At 39.2% G+C, this 24,989-nt stretch overlaps 1 protein-coding gene across 2 annotated transcripts in view; it reads right to left on the bottom strand.

Annotated features, from left to right (window-relative positions):
• Positions 1-22,405, bottom strand: part of atp11b (ATPase phospholipid transporting 11B) — a 54,543-nt gene extending 32,138 nt beyond the window's left edge. Inside the window, exons 1-18 of one of the 2 annotated variants that reach the window (XM_084417996.1) lie at positions 22,138-22,405; positions 10,967-11,083; positions 10,777-10,866; positions 9,618-9,698; positions 9,386-9,493; positions 9,113-9,241; positions 7,521-7,624; positions 7,387-7,434; positions 7,146-7,210; positions 6,795-6,876; positions 6,563-6,713; positions 4,861-5,058; positions 4,612-4,770; positions 2,861-3,036; positions 2,638-2,706; positions 2,461-2,534; positions 2,279-2,382; positions 165-346 (exon numbers count right to left, since the gene is read on the bottom strand). In XM_084417996.1, the coding sequence (XP_084274122.1) occupies positions 165-346; positions 2,279-2,382; positions 2,461-2,534; positions 2,638-2,706; positions 2,861-3,036; positions 4,612-4,770; positions 4,861-5,058; positions 6,563-6,713; positions 6,795-6,876; positions 7,146-7,210; positions 7,387-7,434; positions 7,521-7,624; positions 9,113-9,241; positions 9,386-9,493; positions 9,618-9,698; positions 10,777-10,866; positions 10,967-11,083; positions 22,138-22,164 (1,964 nt within the window). In that variant the 5' untranslated portion in view covers positions 22,165-22,405. The remainder of the gene's footprint in view (positions 1-164; positions 347-2,278; positions 2,383-2,460; positions 2,535-2,637; positions 2,707-2,860; positions 3,037-4,611; positions 4,771-4,860; positions 5,059-6,562; positions 6,714-6,794; positions 6,877-7,145; positions 7,211-7,386; positions 7,435-7,520; positions 7,625-9,112; positions 9,242-9,385; positions 9,494-9,617; positions 9,699-10,776; positions 10,867-10,966; positions 11,084-22,137) is intronic. The other variant, XM_084417995.1, reaches the window with a different exon arrangement.
• Between the last annotated feature and the right edge of the window lie 2,584 nt (positions 22,406-24,989).

Genomic DNA, 24,989 nt, shown 5'->3' with positions numbered 1-24,989 from the left:
TTAAATAATAAAAAAAAGGGATTAGTCAAAAGTATTAATTATTATAATGATGTTCATTTAAAAACCTCATCTGACCAGCGTGAATTTGCTTGTACGTATGAGACATCAGTCTCCACCTCATTCTTGTGTGTGTGTGTGTGTGTGTGTGTGTGTGGCTGACTCACTTGTCCTCCACCCCAGTCGCTCCCAGCAGCTCCAGGTCTTTCTCGATGAAGTTGAAGACCTCCACCAGTCGCTCCTCTCTCTGCTGCAGAGCCGTCCTGGCCTCATGGATCCGCCGGTCCACTTCCCGATACTCATCCGCACTGAAGTGCCTGCAGGCCACCACCAATGTCCGCAAACCCTTCTGCAAAAGTCACGCAGGAAACCCAGCATGAACATCATTTAGTGCGCTGGCAAAAAGTTTCTCGGAAACTTCTCCATTTTACTGATTTGTGTCCAAACGGAGGATAAAATCCGCTAAATTATACACACAATAATGTAATACGAAAGTTGATGCAAAGGGGAACGGACAGCGAACTGCTGGCCCAGACGTTGCTTGGAAGCCACAATCTTGAGATCCACATCCATAATTAAGTTAATGCTTTTAAGCACAGTCACTGGGAGCGTTCAGCGCATGGAGGAGCATTTCAATGAGGCTGTTGTGTCTGAAACATCCCATGAGTCTCAATGCAATCCTGTGGGACTGCCCAGTGTGTGTGTGTGTGTGCGCTACCATGTGACAGACAGTGGTGATGTGGGTCTGGAGACACTCTCATGGGTTTAGCTGATAACGAGGACACCAAACTGAGCTAATTAACTGCATCACTTGAATTAGAAAAGCTGACCTCAGACCAGACCTCGAAACTCCAAATAAACTTTTAAGCGCTGTGATGAAAGTGGTGCTCGCACACCCATGCTTGAGAGAGGAGGCTCGGGCATTCTGAGATGATTGCTAGTGTGTCTCTAGGTAGTTCAGCCCAAATCTCGATGATGTTCTGGGGACGGAATCACTAAACATTATTAAGAATAAAAATTTTCTTAAAAGGCACAGTGTGCAAGTTTCGCCACTTATTCTAAACAATAACACGGGCACAGCTTGATGACGCAGTGAATGAGCGTGGATTTAAAGCGTAACTCTCGCCAAAATGCAACCTGGGGTCTTTTTGTTAATCTGCCCGAGGCAAACTTTCGTCTAAAAGCATAATTAGGATGGAAACGCCACTTTTAAGTTTGACCGTATTTTCGTTTTCGGTCAAATTGCCTTGTGAATGGGAGTGCTTGGGGCACGACTATGATAGCATCAAAAATCGCTATTTTTAAAACACTAAGAAGGCTCGACACAACATGAAACTGTGCTGGAAGTATCACCAGGGGCTCTACACATGAACTCCAGCACTGAGAACATTGTTTGTGTACACAGAGTTTACTAAAAAGAAAGATTTTGAACAACTCACTGTCGCTGTTGTTGTTTTGACAGTCAAAAATAGTCGATCTCCGAATGTGAATGAACCGACTTCTTATATAAGGATCCTTTTTCAAATACAAGGTCAATATTGATTTTCACTAACGACCAAAATTATCCGTGAATTTATATGTAACTAAGCTTTAGGAGCTTTCCATCGTTACTCTCCTCCCTGTTACGGTGCATTCAGAGATCGAATATTTTTGACTGTCAAAATGGCGACGGCCGGACACAACAACAGTGATGACACGGGCCGTTACACTGGTTAAAATAGCTCATTTCTCTTTCATCATCAACATTTAGGATGATGTAAGTACACAAGTCAACAAAATTTATAACATTGTTCTAGTGGTTTGTGGATATTTTAATCCAAAAGTCGTACATATTGTGCCTTTACTTATTTTCTGACTTGTTTTTGGGAATACAACAAATATTTCTTGAGAGTGATACTAAAATACCACCGTTCTAAAGAGAGTGCAAATGAATGAAACAGGCTCTTTAAAGTAACTCCAGTCAAGCCAATCACAACGAAAACTGTGTGAATACTATTATACACTATTATTAGTCTAAAACAGTCTTTTTAGGAGTTTGTCACTAAGTTTCCCAGCGGATTTTCGTCAAGAAACGCCAATCAATCAGATCCCAACACCTGTCATTCTGTTCTTAACATACCACACTTCTCCACAAGCCCGAAAATCCATTGATGAGGACGAGTTGTACACTGAAGTTTGTCCATTTGACCATTTACAGTATGAGCAACAGTGACACTTTGCAAGCATCACCATCTAGACTGAGCTAGAAAGTAAGAATGAGAGCATGATCTCGAGCGCTCACCAGAGCAAACTCATCCACGTGGACTCGGGTCTTGTCGATCTCGCCGCTCTTGGCGTAGGGGAGGATGGCTGATTCGGCTCCCTTTGTAAACAGCACCTTTTCACCTGATGAGAGACGGCACATCATTAGGCAACTGTGCGTTTTCGCTGATAAACAGCGCATGCGTGTTCAGAGGCACATGCCTGAGGGCGTCTGCAGAATCACGCTCATCCTCCTGCGGTCCGCGTCAAACTCCAGGACGTGGAGGAGCTTGTACCTGCGTGAGGAACGACAGCGGTTCAAAACACAACTCTAAACAACCTTAGATATCCGCCTCCCATTTAGCGGCCTAAAATGAACGTTGCTATAGTTAGACGTACTTCTCTGCTTTTCCAAATGTTTTAATCTCCATGATTTCTCCATGGCTTCCTATGAATGTGACACCCATCCTGCAGTCAAAGGAATTGTTCACACACACACAAACACACACACACACACACACACACACACACACACACACACACACAAAAGTTCTTCAAACAGTGATCAAATATTTCAACAGTGTGTGTTTGGCAGTCGGTGAGATGGACACTGTGATCTCACCTCTTGGTGGCTTCCACTAGTGCTTTCTCATCAGGAGAGGAGGCATAATACTCCATCTGAGGCGTGAAGCCATTGGCGTGTGAGAACGGGTCTCCCGGCCCATCTGTTTGATCATAACTGATCTGCACCGTGTGACACAGTGAGACGGCTTTCAGGAACAACTCCTCTTCCCTGCTCTGAAATGTACACACACACACACATACAGCTTAAAACATGAATGGCTGAAGAATGTGATCACTGCAAAGTTTAACATTTCTCAAGAAAATGAGAATATTTCATCTAAATAATCTAAATGCAATCTAAATTGAGAGCAGCAATTATCAGGGTTCAAGCGCTTTAAAGGATAATTCCAGTATTTAGCACTTTGAGTCTCTTTTCTGGTTTGTTTTGGATGAACTAGAGTGGTGGACACAGAAATGTTGACGATGGGTCTCGACTTTTTGACTCGTTTAGAGTCGCCTTTGACCGCTTCAGAGTGGCTGGCTACGGTCATGCACGAACATGTCCTTAAAACAACCCTTAACGTTCGTTTTCAAAACTGTGCAACTCGCCGAGTGGTGATGATTAAAAACAAATATATCGGCGCAATGTATGATTTCAATCCGTGTTATTTGCTATAGTGGAACTATTTTTTCAGATACCTCACAACCGCGTATAAACTTCCGCTCGATATTTGAGTCTGAAGCGCAGTAATATCATCGAGCAATGAGTCCTCCAACAGAAATCAATGGGATCTTACAAAATGGCAAATAAAACACGACAGAAACTGTATTTCGCTACGCTACTTGTTTTGGAACATCAACGAACACCAATGTGACCGGGACTAAGTTTGTCTAACCTATTAGACCTATTTTCAGGCTCTGCGTCACATCATTACGCCTGCTGGACTCATGGTACGGCAGCAAAGTTTCTTGATTATTACGCAGGAATGAGAGTATAGTTCCTAGCCATATCAGCCTAGAAAATCGCAACTTTACATTTTCCGTCGGTCTTAGTACACGATGTAACTACAGAAGAGTCAAGTTTTAAATAGGAAAAATATCGAAACTCTTTGGTCATTTTTTTGAGAGAGATGCTAATGGTCCTGTCCGATTCAATGATCTATGCTAAGCTATGCTAAAAGTGGTACCGCCAGACCCAGAGATCGGCTGAATGGATTCGAAAATGGTAAAACTCAACTGTTTAACTCTGGGGGAGTTGGAAAATGAGCCTATTTCCAAAAAAAGTGGAGTATCCCTTTAAGTACATTTAATTTACTAAGGAAATATATGTTTTTTAAAACTTTCACTTATGGCCCGATCTCCATAACAGTTTGCGTGCTTTTAGAATCATGTTTCACATGTGCTGCGTTTTCCTCTAGGAATGATAGGCTTTTGGGCACACTTGGCCACGCCCCCCAGCGAATACTGACTAATTTGCGAAGACATCATCCAAACTTCATGACACATTCGGAGGATACCTGCCAAACTTCATGAATTTCCAATGCTGTAAATAAATCTTAAACTCCTAATAGTGCAACTGTGACTTATACACAGGTGTAGCAAACACATAGCATCCACAGGACCAGTTCTTTTTGCTATTTTGGTAATGTCTTTCAATTGTGCTTTGACCCAGATAACTGCTGCTTGTGGCTATAATTAATAAAAAGATCATTTTGAAAATGAAATGGCTAATCTTAAATTAAAGGTGAAGTGTGTAATTTCTGCGCCACTATCCTCACCAACAGAATTGTATCAGACATGAAGACATACCAAACAAGGCACCGATCCGTCTGGGGAATCTTCTGTCATTCCTTCGGGCACGAGCTTCCCGTTGATCTCCTGGTATTTGATACCGTTGATGGAGCACTCCCTAAACTGCATCTCGTTCTCAGTGAGGGTTCCCGTTTTGTCCGTGAAAACATACTCCACCTGCGGGCGCAACATTAGTATAGTTTCACTCATCTCACTCATCAGCTGGCCAAACAGCTCTCACACACACACACACACACACACACACACCTGGCCCAGCTCCTCATTGAGGTCTGACGTGTTGACCTGAGCCTTCTGGTCACTCTCTTCATGGTATAGATCCAAGTCCCAAACAATGAAGAAAGAGCCCAGAAACTTCTGCAGCTCGACAGTCACGTACAGCGAGATTGGGATTATGAAGTTGTACAACACCAGGAACGCCAGGAAGTCAGAAATAAACTTCAAAATCTGTGAGGAGAAAAATCGCCACCAAACTTGAATAAAACCTTCTAGTTTTGGGCCCATCAAAGAGCCGCCAGCTGCCACCTATGCTAAAGTGTAATTCTTCAAATGTAATAACAGAGAATGTCTAATAAGGCGAGAACTTCCACTCCCAGTACACTTCCGGCTTCTGAACTGGTTGCAGTTCCACTCTGGCTCCATATGAGGGCGCTCACAGGACGAGTGCAGAATGAATGGAGGTCTATGGCGCTATACCCCTCAAAATCCACTTTTCTCAGGATATAATTTTTTGTCTAGTAATTTGAATGTTGTATTCGAAAGGAGATGCAAAGAAATTACACATTGCTGGGTGTTAGATTTTTTAGAGTCACTAAAATGTCAGTGACATCATACACATCGTACGACCAGAGATACTGCTTTACGGCAATCCTTCAGTCACTTTGGTGCTTTCGCGCTCTGCACTTTCTTTTCTCTCGAGGCATCGACAACACAGCTGACACAGGTAAACACACGTGCTAGAAGAGTTTTTGTTTTGTTTGTTTTAAAAGACCATCAAGCGGTATCTCTGGTCGTAATCAGTCCTTCACTGACCAATCAGCGTTCATTAGCAGAATGCTAGCGTGTTATGGGCAACAACAACTCAACCTGTAAGAAATCGAAAGGACATAAGTACTCGTTCATTCAACTTTCGACCTATAACCCATGTTGAACTTGCAAAACCTACAATCAAATCTGAGATTTCTCAACGGCAATCGGGTGAAAGAGACAAATTTAGCCGTCTAGCTCCATAGACTCCCATTCATTTTGCACTCATGGGCGATCGCCCCCAGTGGAACTCTGGTGGTACTACAACCAAAATTCGGTACAATAGGACTTAATAGGGAGTGGCCAGGCTCTCCGTAGATGGGCTCTGGTAATAATTAGGGCTGTCAACCTTAACGCATGCAATACATTTATGTTCAGTTTAACGCGTTAAAATATTTAACGCAGCATCAGTTTTTTTCTGTCATCCTTTGGCTAGAGTTAAGGCCCGTTCACACCAAGGACGATAACTATAAAGATAAAGATATAATTCTAAAAATCGTTCTCCATATTAAAGAATAACAGAGTTCACACCACAACTATAACGATAAAGATATGAGGAACGATATCGTTGGGATCACTTTCAGAACGATTTTTTTCCAGCTGTCGAACGATAAAACACTTACAGCCAATCAGAATCCACTCTAATTTAAAGGTCTCGCGCATTTAAAATGGATCTGGATCATCCAGGCGCGCGCGTGCTTAGAATAAAAAGACCGTTATCGGTCGTTGGTGTGGACGCATATATAGTTACCTTTATCGTTATCTTTATAGTTATCGTGCTTGGTGTGAACGGGCCTTTAGTCAGTAGCTGTATTAGTATGAGTGTTTTTAAATGCGATTAAAGACTAATATTTTTTTATTAATTGGCAGCACTAGTACTAATATAACCATCATGAGCCAAGTGTAAATGCTTTATTAAAGTGACCTGGCTGCTGTTTCTCTCCTGATCAGTCTTGCGATTGTAAAACGGCTCGTTCCACTTGTCCTCGGCCTGCCAGGCGTACTTCAAGATCGTGCTGAGGATGGCTTCAAACAGCAGAATGCCCAAGTAGATGATGAGAAACGTGTTCATGGATCTGCACAAGAGACACGAGAGAGATGATGTAGCCATAACGGAGCATCACTGAACTGCAGAGGGAGAGCATGGGAGCGCATACTTCTCTACCGCAGATCTCTTCTGGGATTTGCACTTGTAGTTCAGAGCCATCTTGGCCTCCATGCCCGTGTACACCGCCACACCTGCATGATGCCAGACCAGTTATACTCCAGCATCAAAGCAAATTACAGCATACATGCTAATATTAACTCCCCCTATCCTTACTCCTCTTAAATGTTCACCCACTCATAGAGAAGGACAGGAGGTCGAGAACTGAGATGTCAGCAGAAAAGGAAAAAATTCACTTTTTTTGTGGTGTAATTCGCAAACATATATTATGAAAGTAGATATGGTCCATTTTGAATTAATGTCGACTCTAAATGTCCTAAGTTGGAAAGAAATAATGCCGTACCAAATATTTCTTTGGTGTTTTTTAATCTTGCTCCTCGAAGCAGGAGGTTTTCTGGTCCTAAAGGTCTGAAAAGATTAACAAAAAAAATAAAATAATAATAAATAAATAACCTAAATACTTAATAAAAAACATATTTAAAAAGAAATCAATATTTTTACATTTATTTAATAGATATTCAAATACATTTGTGTTGAGCCTTTCTATCATCCAGTGAAAAGCGTGCTGATCTCAGATGTCTTACCTGACTATCTCCTCTCCTTGTTGGGTTACTGTTATTCTCCCGACAAACCTGATAAGCGAGAATGTGCTGTGTCAGCACTTATACAATCAAACGTGGATGAGTATGAGTGTGAAGCTGTGTGTGAGTGATGTCACCTGTATAAATCAGCTTCCGGCTGCTGGCACTCCACCACGGCCTGCAGAGACTCGAGCCGCGACACCGACTGAGACACCGCCGTCTCTGGCACCGCATAATGGGTCTGCACATCAGCAGATCCAGCGTTAGATCACACACACACACACACACATGCTATACTACTGTAGCTGGACATCAGGCACATAAGTTACATATTAATATTTAATATTAATAAAATAATAATAAAATATTAATATTTTATAATGAATATATAATATAGTGCATTTATTTGTCAGAATGCTCTTCTCATGAGTTATTCTTTCTAGCGAAGTAATACGTTTATGGGCATTGAATGACTTTCCTGAGGTAAATGTGACGTTGAGTGATATGCTTACAAGCTGTTTTATTGACCTCTTTCTGCGGTTGAAACACTGATCATGAGACATGACAGTTTTCAGTAAGTTGTTCTGTATATTTCCACATTGTGATGTTCCTTCATGTGTATTTGGTGCTGTAACTAGTAGTAAAGAGGCAGAGATGATCGGTTCACGTGCCGCTTGAACTGAGGCGCTACTGCGATCCGTCACGACACATTAAAAAGTATTTCTTGTTTGTGGTCCGAGATAAACAGACAGAATTTAAAAGCTGAGATGTTTCATATTAACAGTAGCAAAGCTTAATGCGTTTATTCTATGTCAGGTGAGATACAATTAATGTTTAGTTTTATGTAAAAAAACAGAAACTAAACAGAGACAGAGCAGCAATTATCAGGGTTCAAGTGTTTTAAGGCCTTTAAGCACAAGCGTAAAAAGGTATAATGTTTTCTTTAACTAGCCTGTAACCACCAAGATAATTGATGGAAAAGACCATTTACAGCCAATTTACAGAGGAAAATATGGTTTTAAAGCTTTTTAACAGTTATAGCCTCAACTATGGGCCGATCCCCATTAAAGTGTGCATGCTTGTTTAGAAACATATGTCGCATGTTCTCACATATTTTCGAGTTTTCATTTAGGATTGATAGACTTTTGGGGTGGACTTGGCTATGCCTATTTTCTAAATGCCCCAGCTATAGTTATCAAAAAGCCAAAGTTACATATTTTGTGTGATAAATATTGACCTAGAGAGTCCCGAGAATCGTGCTGCAGGGGTTTTATCGAGGTTGAGCCAAAAGCCTAGGACTAGTTTGCGAAAGCTGGTTTTTGAAATAATCTCGGCTTCATAATCATGGCTTATTACAATACGGTTTCATCGCTACACGCTTCAACCCCTAAAACTAGCTTATAGACTTAAAGATTGATCTTGAGATTTAAGAATCCATATCAGTATCGATTAAAATCAAGAAAATCGGAGATTCGCTAATTAAACGTCACTACTTCCATCAATAAAATTTCCATTTCCGAAAACTGAAAAGTTGCGGTTTGGGCCGAAACCAATTTCACCAAAATTTCAGTGCATCGCTAACTCAGTCTAACCGTTACACCTGACAGCAGAATCAGTCAGAATCACACAAAGTGCCTTGTTTGGATATGGATATCGCTGAGAGTGAAAAGTCACATGTTGATTGATTAAGCGCTCTGATAAGTCCAGTGTTCATGAGCAGAAAGCAGACCTTCAGGTTGGTTTCTCCGTCCAGGCTAGCAGTGGTGATGTGGCACGTCCCCTCGGCCCGGTCCGATGATAAGAGCACCAGATCTGCAGGAAACGTCTCATCTTTGGCTACTCTCACAATATCACCGACCTACAAGAACACAGGGTGAACTTCAGAGTGAGGAAGATCAACCAACATGGCATCATACAACGGATCCACTGTGCTTATTAACATGACAGCAAGTATGAGGTGTTTTCTGAACGTCTGTTAGCAGTGGCGCTGGCCTGAACTCACTCGGATGTTCTTGGATCGGGTCTGGACCAGACTGCCGCTGCGCACAACAAACACAGGTGCTCCGTTCACTTCATTATCAGCTTTGTGCCGCAGCCAGTCTTCAAACCCCTGCGTGTGTGTGAGCAGGGTTATGAAAAAAAACACAACTACATGGTTATCCTCCAATCACACTGTCTACACGTCACGCATTAGCTGTCAAAACGGCACATTTGGAGAACGCTCATGTGCTCACCTGTTTGATGGCAGTTACTGTGATGACAAAAAAAAGGGGAAGCCCACTAGTTATAGGGGAAGTGGGTGTGTCAATCATCAACTGTGGGGGAGAGAGAGTGTATCTGGTTAGAGACAGTGTTCAGTGCCATACACTATCCACAGACATGTCCTTTGGTAGAACAAGGAAACATGTTTAACATGTGCATTTAAGATCGATTGACCTCAAACATGGCTTACATTTGAAACATGCACGTCGTAGCCTAACGTTAGCCATTTTATACGGCAGCTCTCCTATGTTAATGCTAACTTAGAAAATGTTGTGCGCTATTATTAAGCACGTATCCTAGTGTTTGTGCGGAGAGTGGAAGCTGAATTAGTATGTTTAGCATGTCTCTCTATTATCTCTGCAGCCGACACTGACTCAGAAGACACTGATTTATTAATACATTATTAAAATGTTCACAGTCTCTTTGCTGTTTTCCCGACACATTCATAATCAATACTTTTGCCGGTGTGCTGTGCTGTGTTAATTTACATTTGTAAGTCTCATTATTCTGGTTTAGCATTTCTCCGTAATGTAGAACAAAGTTACATATAATATTCTTTGTCAGCTCTGAAACTCAACCCATTTTCCGATATTTTAAGTAATTATATTAGCCCTAAAAATGTTGTACATTATACTACAATTTTAAGTAAAATAACACATATTTAGAGCAACATATGTTATTTCCTGCTCTTTTATGACACAGAGAGACTGAGAGATGACCAGCGCTTGTTGTCGTGTTGTGTTTTAACACACGACTGCGGTGTTTGTAGTGAACATAATCTTTACTTACTGGAAAACATCCAACACTGATGATGCTGAACCCGCATTATCTATTCAAACTAAGGATTATGGAGCTAAAATAGCCTCAAATGTATTTATTTACAAAATATTGGTGACAAATCTGCAAGCTAATTCACATTCACAAGAAAGCTTGTGTATTTGCAAACAGCAATTTATTCAAACTAAGTCATGTTCACAAACTATGATTTGCAAATGCACAACCACATTTGTATTCACAAAATTAGATTAATTGCACAAATCAGATGCACAAGTCATATATACCCGTGTAATTTGCATTCCCAATTCGCATCTTGTGAATATGAGTTAGGTTATGAGTGAACTGAGAGCTTACCTGAACCAAGAAGATGATGAGAAAATAAAAATTGGCAATTCTTCTGAACTGCTCAAACAAATTCTTGGGCACAAAGTTCCATATGGTGTACTATAGAGAGAAAACAACAACAGTGTGGAGGATTTCACTGTCAAATTCTCCTGAAACACATGCACATGTGAGTCAAATGACTGTAGATCTGCTCTCTTACCTTGGAGGAAATGATCCTGTTGTCTGCAAACCTCTGAGGAATATAATGGCCATGCTGTGGGAACTTGTTTGCTATGTAAACGGTGCGTGTGTCACTCTGATGGGGAGGGTCAAAGCCCTGGAAGAGATGAGGAGAGACGGGTCAGGCCAGAGAAATCAACAACATGGTCAACATTTCATCTAGAGCAATATATAACGCAATTTTGAACATTCCTGCACTGGTTTGGTTCCGATCGGGTGAAAAACGATTGAACACTAGGTGGCGCTATAACATGAAAAAAAACATGAAAAGGGTTATGACCACCTGACCGTTAGTCCGACTGACTTGAAAATTGGTATGCAGTGTCTTGGTCCAAGGCGCCATTTTTATGTTTATGAGGACATTGGCGTATCTCGAAAAACATGGCCGCCATCGGCCAATGAAGTTTGAGCACCTATTAGACCAGGTTAACGGAGGTTGATCGGAACGAAACTCAATGGAAATTCAAAGAATAATTATCGAAAAAAAGTTGAACTTTCGATTCACGGTCGCTAAGGGAGGCAAAAAGAACGTTGTGGGAGGAGCCTATTTTACTAAAATGGACCACAAAACCAGTCACAGGAGTCAATTTTTGGACATTGAGATTTATACATCATCTGTATGGTTTGTTATGATAGGACAATATTTGGCCGAGATACAACTATTGGAAAATCTGAACATTGAGAAAAACTGCCTTTAAAGTTGTCCATTTATGTTCACGATTGTGCTGCATCCACTCACAAAAATATATATTTTTATATATTTACGTTAAGAAATTTAGAAAATATCTTCATGGAACATGATCTTTACTTAACATCCTAATGATTTTTGGCATAAAAGAAAAATCAATAATTTTGACCCGCACATGTATTGTTGGCTATCGCCACAAATAAACCCGTGCGAGTTGTGACTGGTTTTGTGGTCCAGAGTCACATATATGTTGCTGAAACAGCGATATAATCTTAAAGCTTATGGAAAAATGGTGAGCTGAAGCTGAGAGCCTGATGGCCACACATAACGCTCAGCCAAAGTCATTATTAATTCAGCTAGTGTGCAGCAAACAATTCATTATGGGGAGCACTTTCACGGCACACGAGAGTTCAATCACTTACTATTGAATTGCTATTGCTTTCAGACGCGGGCCAGACGCACATAAGAGACTCTCAGACTTGGACTGTGTGTGGAAATCAGGGGAATTAAGATAAATTTAAGATACATTTTAAAGAAAATAAGAGGCTTTGGTATGGTTCTTGCTAAAGACTCCCAGATCATCGGTGGCAGATCACCATAACAATCATAGAAAAGTGGACAATATTTTCATCACAACTGTCTAGAGTAGACTTGAGGTCAAAACTTGCTGATGTGTGCAGTGTATTTCAAATAGACCAATGTAGGGCTGTGCCGGTCAACTGGTCAATCGCCCCACCGTGGTGGTGCACCAAAACACACTTACTTTGAGTCCGGATGCTGCTTTACGTAAATAATAGGTAATGCTACACGTGTTATGCAAAGAAAAAGAAATTTCACAGGGGAAATCCAGTCTTTCTAATAGTAATCCACTAATAGTTGGGCGTGTCGACCTGCAGAAAGATGTTTGGTTAGTGACTTCAGTGTGAGCTGTGCTTCATGCATCACCACACTATTGACAATAAACCTGTTTTCACCACACTTTTAAGACAAAATGATGAGAAAATTCTTAAGAAATTGTTTTTTTTGGGGGGGGGGGGGGAGAGATGTTGAACACCAAAAGCATGTGACGGCTCTTTGCATAGACACAAACTCTCAGTCCACCTGGTGCTTTATGCAAATCGTTCTCCTGAAATCTGACCAGCTGGTGTGTGTCTTCCACTGAATCAAGCCCAGAGAAGGCAGGGAAATCTCGCCACGTCATCCAACCCCATTGGCAACACATGCATTCAATTACAGTCTGAATCTCTGGACTCATCCGCTCCATTTCCCCTCCACACTTTCCAAGACGCTGGAACTCATTCTGTGTGCCAACATGAACATCTTGAGCTCCTTTTCTCAAAACTGTGCTGTGATTACCAACCCAACTTCACTGATTCACAGATTTGTTAGGAGAGTGAACTAAATACTTTTAAAGAATGCATACAAAAATAGAGTTTGAGGAAGGAAGATCTCCAAACTCAAGTAAGCCGCCTGGGCACACCACATATTTCGCCACAATCAGACAGAAGTAACGACAGATCTTTTCTTCAGTATAAAGATGTACGAGAAAAAGAGGAATGGATTATCGAGGGAAAATATATATATATATAACCTGCATTTTTAAAAACATAATATCACAACCAACTCTGTGGAGAATCTTCCGTTCAGTTGGACACATTTTAATCTGTGTTTGAATTGCTTTGTATTAATCAGTGGATGAGCAATTGTTTGAAATAGGTATTTTGTAGGAGTGTAACGATACACGTATTCACATTGAGCCGTTCGGTACGCTACGCATTACAAACCGAACGATTCGTTGGATAATTTTTCCTGCCAATACGACCAAAATCTGACGCGACCACCACATCACTGCCCAACATCAAATGGCAAACGTAATGAAAGCAGAGTGAAACTCATTATTTTGGACCGTTTATGAGTTTGGCCCATCAATGTCAGTGCAGCGCGAGCCGATCTTGATCAAACACTGTTCCTACGCAGCACTAAGAGATCCAGTGAAGTAAACATTTGAGTTCGCCACTGCGAGATCTAGTGAGAAGCATTCAACTTTCCCCCGTTATTAACCGTAGATCTCCGTTAGATCAAACGGCACTGATGTGGAAACCAGGAGAAACACTGTGACATGAATGAAGTAATATAATGAATATAATGATGAATTATAGGCTTTAAGTCCACAGATCTGCAACATTCACCATGGATTTACTGTAGTAACACTGACTGTAACCATGGAAGTGTGGCAGGAATAGTAAATACGTCACATCTTTTTCCAGCACTCAAATATTATCATACTTAAATGTTATTTTTAATGTGATTACCAAAACGTTATTTGTTCATCCTTCGAAGATTTCCCCCAAAGTTTCAAGATGTAGGCAAACTTCTTCTTTTAATTATTATTCATTTTTAAATCAAGGAAATTTCTCTGGCATTTCTTTCTTTTTGCTGTATCGAAAACGTACCGAAACGTGAATTCTGTGAACCGTTAACTTACACCCCTAGTCTTTTGCATAATATTTCTTTTAGATAAGGACATATTCCTAATAAGCAGTGCTGCAGCCTTCCAAGTTTTAATTTGATGAAAAATATGATGAAAATGTTCATTGACCTTTTTAAAACATTAACATAATTTGGAATTAAAGGGATAGTTCACCCAACAATGAAAATTAACCCATGATTCACTCACCCTGAAGCCGTCCTAGGTGTATGACATCATCTTTCAGACGAAAACAAGCTCTTCCAAGCTTTATAATGGCAATGAATGGACGTTTCGTTTTGAAGTCCATCAATTTGAATTCCACCATTTTAGCTTTGGAGAGTTTTTTTTTCTTCCATTTTTCATAAGTAAAATTACTTTTAATCACTAAAGTAATTAGTGTGTTAATTTGTATAATAATATATAATATACAGCATTACTAAAAGCTGTTTACACGGTAACTATAAAGATAACTATATTAGCGTTCACACTAGCGGACGATATTGTTCTGTTTATTATAACAGTTTTGACGTCCGTCACTTTAAATGCTCGAGCTCTTCAAAGCAGGATGGATTCAGGAAATAGCGGACAAAATTAGCATTACTTCTAAAAGCAGTGGTTCTCAAGATGACTTATAAAATCAATAAATACTTCAATATAGACTCATAAATAGACTTAAAATCAATAAAGACTTATAAAACCAAACAAAACAAGCATTAGAATAAGCTAAAACAAATAACAAAGAAGGTATTTCTTAGTATTTGGATGTTTTTATAATGAATATGCATAATTATGTCTAACTTGAAAAGTTGAGAATATTTGACCCAGTACACTTCAATAATTGGACCCGGTCCGTAACGCACAAAACTAAAACAGTTTCTGTGACCCGTGACTCTGTTCTTTTATTTGTGTTAATAGAAAAATGCTTCTTTCCCTCATGCGCTAATAATCCACATTATAGAGATAATGAAACTCAGGCAGTAATAAACGAGCACAACAAGGCGGCTAACTAAGCATATCAAATTAATTGGAGAACAAGTGATGCCACATCTCTTCTCAGAACCGATCCGTACACAAAGTGTGTAAATATCCAGTGCGATGACCCAAGCAGACCAACACATAAATCTAACGCACAGCTGTGTGACGGCCTCAGTATGCGGTCTACATTTACTCTTAATTCCCAGTTACTGAGAGACAGTTCGAGAGGGCGTTCATCTGCCCCGCGCATTGCGTAACCGTCTGTGACTTCAGTTATGAAGAATGAGTCTGCCTCTCCAGTAAAGCACCTTTAATTAAACACTCATTTGGGAAGTGTCAGCTAATGAGGAGGCTTGAGGAGGGCCGTCGCAGACTCGTCCTGGAGTGACCCGTCTAGATCCTCGAGCACCTGCCAGTCATCCGTTCACACACTCAGGCGAACTTGCACAAAACTGCCAGTCATCCGCTCACACACTCGTGGCGAACTTGCACAAAACACAAGCATATTTAAAAAAAAAAAAAAAACGATTGAACGTTCAGTCAGAAGGCTATCTATCTCCACACTAGGGCTGTGCGATATGGACAAAAAACTCTATCACGACTTCCATTTTAATCACGATTTTGAACCAACTTTTCCTGTATCTTTTTTTTTTTGCAAGCTGGCTTTATTGAAGATATATGCGGGCACCATATCTCTGCATAAATGATACATGATGCAAATGCCAGTATTATGTGTTTCTGTTGGCCTGGTCTGGAAAGTGCCATTGTTTTCTATGTAATCACGTCTTTAATCGCTGCGCTGGCGTATTTCACAGCGTCTCACGCATGACACGTTTGACAAAATCGTTGTTATGATACGGAATATCCGCGAAAGTGTTACTAGTATCTCATTTCACACATATTTTGTTTCTGTGTCGATCCTATATTAAAATGACGATACAATGTAATTTTTTTTTTCTCTGGCTCTTGTTTTAAAATGATTTTCCCCCGTTATTATGCTTGTTGTCGTCGTCTGTTGATGTTGTACAAGCAGAATGTGGCGGTTGGTCGGTGTGGTATTAGCCCCGCCCCCTCCTCCACTGTGATTGGACGGCTGGGTAAAAAGTGCCAGTGATGAGCGCTGCGTTTTACCCAAAGTTGAACATTCTTCAACTCTCGCCGACCTGTAAAAAACGGCGAGTGCTCAGAGTGAAATAGACGCTCAGCTCCTCGTTACGCTCCTGGCGTTCCCATTGAAAACAATTGGAAAAATACTCCAGATGAGTGAAAAATACGCTTTGGTGGACACAGGTTTAAAAGTTATCATTAAAAATGTATATTTTGAGGAAATTAATTGTTTTTGACTCTATTCGGCTGCCGTTACACTTCAGGATCTAATGCACAGATCCAATATTATGACAAACACCAGATGTCCTGTCTGTTTACATACACACTCCTCCTACCGTATTTACATTCATACCTCACCAGACAGGCACTCTGACCAAGAGCATTCACTCAACGTTATTGAACATCTCGCCACATTTACATAAAATATATTCAATGGAATAATGATCACATTAAACAAACATATTATGAAAAAAAAAAAAAAAAAAAAAAAACTATATGTAGCCTATATGGTTTATTCCGAGTCATGATGTGCTGGAAACAGCTGGTACGGCAGCAGATGAGCTTGTGTAAGAGGACGTCGGCACCAGAAAAGCAAACAGATCACATTAGGCTTTAGTGCTCTGACTCCGAGCGCACACTTCCCGTGACTCACACACACACGAAGAAACATTAGCAGCCGTGTGTTAATGAGGCGGTGGATGGAAGGAGGAGTAAAGCTCTGTAAACTGATCAACTCAAGCTAGATTTGTTTCCAAATCTGAAGAAAATCTGAGTGGTTGCTGCTTATGCAAAACTCACAACAATGCTAGGATGTAGTGGGAGGTTAGTAGGTGTTTACTGACTTAGATAAAGCCAAGCATCTAAGAGACATCCTGGCCTCTAGATATGAACCAATCATACGTGATAATAGACGGAAACAAGCACCTGAACACACACGTCACCAAAAATAAACACTCATCTGCTGTAATCATGATCATACTGATGCACACTAATGTTCAAAAGTAATGTTGAGAGAGGTCTCTTCTGCTCACCAACACTGCATTTAGTCAATCTAATAAGAAAAACACAGTAAATATACAGTAACTTATGGCAACTAGGGCTGTCATTGGCTATTATTTTAGTAATCTGTCAATTATTTTGACGATAAATTGAGGAGTTATCAGATAATTTTTTATCGCATAAGCGAACAATAGCCTGTAAAATGATTTAAAATACATATATAATAACAATGAGGCAATAATAATTGGTTCAAATAAAGTATCAAAAGCAAGTAATCATGGTTTTATGCGTTTATATAAAACACTGTTGAAGGGATACTCCACTTTTTTTGGAAATAGGCTCATTTTCCAACTCCCCCAGAGTTAAACAGTTGAGTTTTACCGTTTTCGAATCCATTCAGCCGATCTCCGGGTCTGGCAGTACCACTTTTAGCATAGCTTAGCATAATGAATTGAACCGGACAGGACCGTTAGCATCTCTCTCAAAAAAATGACCAAAGAGTTTCGATATTTAAGAGTTTCTATAAAAAGTGGAGTATCCCTTTAAAATAAACTGTTAAAACACGTAACCTGCATGCATTTAAATAAAGTGTTGCGTTTCACTCTGAAACTCGCAGCGCATACACTTATTTAAGTGAATCGCAGACTTTGTGATTTCACAATAGCACTATGCTCTATGACCACGGCTCGACAATGGACTCGTTTATTTAATAGCACGCTGTTAATTGTGATAAAACTCCCCGGTGTTATGGCCATCGCTACTTTTGATAATGCCGCCGAATGCTGTCGAGACTTCAGTTACGTGTGACTTGCTTGACATAATTTTTTAGTTATTAATTTTAAGTTATTAAGCCCAATAAACTGCGAAAAACAACTCATTCCGGCGTAAAAGTGTGTAAAATATCTCAAAGATGAACAAAAGTCTTATGGGTTTGGCACAACATGAGGGCGAGTGAGTAACGACACAACTTTGTTGGGGGGGGTGAACGATCTCTTTAAGGCTGACACTGATGCACTGATGCTCCAGAGGTGTTTTTAGGACACGCAATCATGTGTGTAAAAGAGAGAGGCACTGAATCCACAAGGTGTTACACCGAAATGTGACAACTTGAGCTATAATATGAACAAAAGACTCATACTCAACATTAACATTACAATAAACACTGGGAAGTCTGTCATTTCAGTGCTGTCGAATGAGGGAAGTTCAGAAAACTCTTGAATTGCACCACTGCCCTGCAGGCATCCATTGCATTTTCATTTTTTTTATATAAGAAATACACCAAATACTCAGTACAAACCCCAATTACAGATAAGAAGAGACACCTGAATCATGAGTAAAACAGAGATGTGGTTCTGCTTTTTCCACCTCCACTAAACGTGTACAGTCAACAGCAGGTTAGCAGCCACAGAGTCTGTCTCACAACACCACTGAATAAAACACACTTCCTGAGGCAAGACAACAACCTTCAGACACACAGACCAGATAAATAAGTGGTTTACTTTTTATAGTCTTCTGGAAGCATCTGTAAATTACTGTAAGCCGGCTGAGAAGTGCAGAAGTCATCACAATAAGGAAATATTACACTAACTATATACAATATCGAACTATTTTCTCTAATTGAGGAAATACTACATTTACAAATCAAAGCTATTGTTGTTTGAACATTAACACAACATGCTCATGCTCACACACTGGGTGCAGATGCTATGACATCATTCTCATATTAGCAATATCAAATGAAAACTGATTAGTTATACCTGCTAACCATCATCACATAGGCCTAAGTCTGACGCAACACTTCCTTAAAGCATAGCCTAACTGTAGAAGTACAGCAAAGATGTTTTATTGTATTTTATGGTCATGAAAATACATTTATTAATCAAAGGAAACATTATTTCGACGCTTTCACATTCTTTCGCAAACCTTTAGAGATTCACTGACAAACTTTCCGTTCGCTGGCGAAACATTTGTGATGGTAATAATATGAGGTGGGAGGAAAACAACATTTCAGTGCTTTTGATTTCTCTAGACTAGAGAACACAACAGGTTTGTGAAGAAAATGTTGATGTTTATCAAACAAATGCAACGTTTTTGGAAGGAACACATAAGTTTTGCGAGATAACGTTAATGTTTTTCAAACAAACAAAAGTTTCTTGAAGGAACAATAGTTTTGCGAGAAAACGTTAATGTTTTACAAACTTTACGCAAAGTTTTTGGGAGGAATACAATAGTTTTGAGCGAAAACGCAAATATTTTTCAAATGAATACAAAGTTTTTGGAAAAAAACCTTAATGTTTTTCAAACGAACGCAAAGTTTTTGGAAGAAAACGCAAATGATTTTCAAACGAACAATAGTTTTTGCGAGAAAACGTTAATGTTTTTCAAACGAACGCAAAGTTTTTGGAAGGAACACAATAGTTTTGCGAGAAAACGCAAATATTTTTCAAACGAATGCAAAGTTTTGGGAAAAAAAACGTAATGTTTTTCAAACGAACGCAAAGTTTTTGGAAGAAAACGCACATGATTTTCAAACGAACAATAGTTTTGCAAGAAAACGTTTATGTTTTTCAAACAAATGCAAAGTTTTTGGAAGGAAAACAATAGTTTTGAGAGAAAACGCAAATATTTTTCAAACAAATGCAAAGTTTTTGGAAGGAACACAATAGTTTTGCGAGGAAACGCAAATGCTTTTCAAATGAACAAAGTTTTGCAAGAAAACGTTAATGTTTTTCAAACGAACAAAAGTTTTTGGAAGAAAACGTTAATGTTTTACAAACTTTACGCAAAGTTTTTGGAAGGAACACAATAGTTTTGAGAGAAAACGCAAATATTTTTCAAACAAATGCAAAGTTTTTGGAAGGAACAATAGTTTTGCGAGAAAACGCAAATATTTTTCAAACGAATGCAAAGTTTTTGGAAAAAAAACGTAATGTTTTTCAAACGAACGCAAAGTTTTTGGAAGAAAACGCAAATGATTTTCAAACGAGCAATAGTTTTGCAAGAAAACGTTTATGTTTTTCAAACAAATGCAAAGTTTTTGGAAGGAACACAATAGTTTTGAGAGAAAACGCAAATATTTTTCAAACAAATGCAAAGTTTTTGGAAGGAACAATAGTTTTGTGAGGAAACGCAAATGCTTTTCAAATGAACAAAGTTTTGCGAGAAAACGCAAATATTTTTCAAACGAACGCAAAGTTTTTGGAAAAAAACCTTAATGTTTTTCAAACGAACGCAAAGTTTTTGGAAGAAAACGCAAATGATTTTCAAACGAACAATAGTTTTGCAAGAAAACGTTTATGTTTTTCAAACAAATGCAAAGTTTTTGGAAGGAACACAATAGTTTTGAGAGGAAACGCAAATGTTTTTCAAACAAATGCAAAGTTTTTGGAAGAAAACGCAAATGATTTTCAAACGAGCAATAGTTTTGCAAGAAAACGTTTATGTTTTTCAAACAAATGCAAAGTTTTTGGAAGGAACACAATAGTTTTGAGAGAAAACGCAAATATTTTTCAAACAAATGCAAAGTTTTTGGAAGGAACAATAGTTTTGTGAGGAAACGCAAATGCTTTTCAAATGAACAAAGTTTTGCGAGAAAACGCAAATATTTTTCAAACGAACGCAAAGTTTTTGGAAAAAAACCTTAATGTTTTTCAAACGAACGCAAAGTTTTTGGAAGAAAACGCAAATGATTTTCAAACGAACAATAGTTTTGCAAGAAAACGTTTATGTTTTTCAAACAAATGCAAAGTTTTTGGAAGGAACACAATAGTTTTGAGAGGAAACGCAAATGTTTTTCAAATGAACAAAGTTTTGCGAGAAAACGCAAATATTTTTCAAACGAACGCAAAGTTTTTGGAAAAAAACCTTAATGTTTTTCAAACGAACGCAAAGTTTTTGGAAGAAAACGCAAATGATTTTCAAACGAACAATAGTTTTGCAAGAAAACGTTAATGTTTTTCAAACGAACTAAAGTTTTTGGAAGGAACACAATAGTTTTGCGAGCAAACGCAAAGTTTGTCAGGGGAACGCAACAGTTTTGCAAGAAAATGCTAATATTGCGAGTGAACACAAAGTTTGTCAGGGAAACGCAACAGTTTTGCGAGCAAATTAAATTTCTTGGTGGAACTCAGTTGTGAGAGAAAAGGCAACTGTTTGCGAGAGAATGCAACAGTTTTTGAAAACTCAAAAGCATTGAAATATTTTTTTTTCCCCTCCCATCTCATATTTTTCCATTACGGAATATATTGCTCCACGTATATCTGACAGCTACAGATTACAAATATATCAAAAGACAGATGAACAGAGGAATTCACTACAGGGCTATTCTGCCCGCATATTTCAGATATCTAACGCATTTTGTAAGTTACGGTTTGTTTGTTCAAACAAAGCAAAGCATGTAAGTTACAGTCAACAAGTCAATCTCAACAGATTTACAGTCTAACAAGTCAAGTTCAAACTTTTAGAAATATGATTAAAGCGCATGAGAAGCATCACTTGTGACATTTCGTGCATACAAAAAGTCCGTAGATTTATGAAATACAACTGTCATCAACAGAATCAAAACATAAACAGACAAAACAACCAAATAAACAAGCCGCAATCACGAGGGGCTGCACGCGAGCTCTGCTGCAAACCCCTTAAACAACCAGAAAACAAAACCAGTACATTAACTCTTTATTCACACCCTCGTGAAATAATGTCATATCTGACCACCTGCTTCAGAATAAACATCTCACAACATATAAATCGATTCGTTTAACGCGAAACGATAACCTGTGTCTAATTAAACGTAATTTAATTAGTTGTGAAATGATTGAATTAGCCGGACATTTCACGCTAACCCACTGATAAGACTAAGCAACACCAAAGCAGTGAGATTGTGTAATAATAAACTAGTTTGAAAGGATCGTACCAGCTGTTGTCGGATCCAGCGAATCATCCTGTCTGGAGCTAGCGCAGTGAGCTAGCCCGCTTCACCGACACAACGCCCCGCAACATCAATATAACCGCTTCCCCGGACGAGTCTTCCTCTCTGCATTACCGTCAAAACAAGTGTGCGCCCCGGACACACAGATCCCGGCCCATTCTGCCTCTCGAACCCAGTGCGGTGAAGTGGAAACACGAACACAAACACACACACGACTGCGCTTGACGGAGATCACTTCTGACTGACAACATCCCGGAAGTGACGTCGGCAGCACCGCATGAGCACATCACCAACGGCTGAAAGTTGTGTCACACGTGCTACAGGAATTCCTCCTTCTGCTGATTTACATTTGTGTTTTTCAGTGCAAAAAAATGTAGACGTTGATATGCCTGACACTGTCATTACATAATCTTTACTTTAAAGGAGTAGCTATGGCAAAAATGAACGGTATGTGATCATTTACTCCCCCACCTTGTTCCACACCCTGATATGAGTTTCTTTTTTGCCTTGTAGTGCCGGAAGCAAGGCTAGGAAAATTAAGTCATGCAGGTTTGGTTTGACATTAGCTGAGTAAATAATGACGCCATTTTCATGTCACTTTACTGACATATCCCACTATCGATAGCCTTTAAAGTCAGCATGAAATCAAAATGGACAATTCTTTTTGTTTATGTGGGCCAATATTCCAGTGTTTCTTATAAACGATGAATCTGTGCACATCATTGTTTTTGTTTAATTCATGTTCCTCATAATAATCTTGAATCGGAATAACTGCAGCGACATCTCTCCTCTGATGATGTGTTTACTTGTGCGAGGGCGGGGCAAACTGTCACTCACAATGAGATCAGCCAATAGCAAACTACCACCATCCAATCGGGCTAAATCAAGCCCCGCCCTACAAAAAAAAAAAAAAAAAAAAAAACAAGCGTAACTTCTGTTTCATGCTGACTTTAAGAATATTATGAAACATTGAACTGCTATTATTAGTCAATTTCTTACATTCTTATCACTGAAAAAGCAGATTAAAAAGTACTGTGAAATACAGTAAACAATCACTGTTAATGTTGTGGTTATATTAATAAAAGCAATAATGATGGATGTTTGATTATTCAAATAATCTAATAATTTCTCACAAATTTAACCAACAGTGTAAAACAGCAGAAAAAAAGAGGAGCCTTTATATTTATTGCTTATTATTATTTCATATGTATCACTTTAGATGTTGAACTAAGGATCTTAGATATGATTATTTTGATATTTCCAAAAGAATGCTTGTGTCCTGATCCTGTGAGGGAACAGATGCAGAGATTACGGCAGTGCTGCACTACAGCATTAATCTGACAGAGAGCACTGCGCTACACTGACATCAGTGAGAGTCTCGGGATTAGTTCAGGAACACCACAGCTGGCAGAGGATCTGATGTCATATCACTGCCCAATATTTTGGATAGATCAAAACGATGATTATGAATGTTCAGTTTTGTGCATTAAAAGCTTTTGCCTATTCAGTTGATTTATGGGCAAACAGACAGACAGACAGACAGACAGACAGACAGATAGATAGATAGATAGATAGATAGATAGATAGATAGATAGACGGACGGACGATAGACAGACAGATAGATAAATAAATAAATAGACAGACAGACAGATAGATAGGTAGACAGACAGATAGATAGATAGATAAATAAATAAATAGACAGACAGACAGATAAATAAATAAATAAATAAATAGACAGACAGACAGACAGACACACACACACACACACACACACACACACACACACACACACACACACACACAGACAGACAAATAAATAGATAGATAGATAGATAGACAGACAGATAGATAAATAAATAAATAGACAGACAGACAGATAGACAGACAGATAGATAGATAGATAAATAAATAAATAGACAGACAGACAGATAAATAAATAAATAAATAAATAGACAGACAGACAGACACACACACACACACACACACACACACACACACAGACAGACAAATAAATAGATAGATAGATAGATAGACAGACAGACAGACAGACAAATAAATAGATAGATAGATAGATAGATAGATAGATAGACAGACAGACAGACAGACAGACAGACATGTAGACAGACAGACAGACACACACAGATAGACAGACAGGCACACACACACACACACACACACACACACACACACACACACACATACATACAGACAGACAGACAGGCACACACACACACACACACACACACACACACACACACACACACACACACACACACACATAGACAGACAGACAGACAGACACACACAGATAGATAGATAGATAGATAGATAGATAGATAGATAGACAGACAGACAGACAGACAGACAGACAGACAGACACACACACACACACACACACACACACAGACAGACAGACATATAGATAGATAGATAGATAGACACAGACAGACACACACACACACACACACAGACAGACAGATAGATAGACACAGACAGACACACACACACACACACACACACACACACACACACACACACACACAGACAGACAGACAGACAGACAGATAGATAGATAGATAGATAGATAGATAGATAGATAGACAGACAGACAGACAGACAGACAGACAGACACACAGACAGACAGACATATAGATAGATAGATAGATAGACACAGACAGACACACACACACACACAGACAGACAGATAGATAGACACAGACAGACACACACACACACACACACACACACACACACACACAGACAGACAGACAGACAGACAGATAGATAGATAGATAGATAGATAGATAGATAGATAGATAGATAGATAGATAGATAGA

This window comes from Rutilus rutilus, assembly GCF_951802725.1.
Source record: "Rutilus rutilus genome assembly, chromosome: 8".
Lineage (NCBI taxonomy): Eukaryota > Metazoa > Chordata > Actinopteri > Cypriniformes > Leuciscidae > Rutilus > Rutilus rutilus.
Note: the sequence above shows the minus strand (reverse complement) of the source record. Positions and strands in the feature narration are given on the sequence as shown.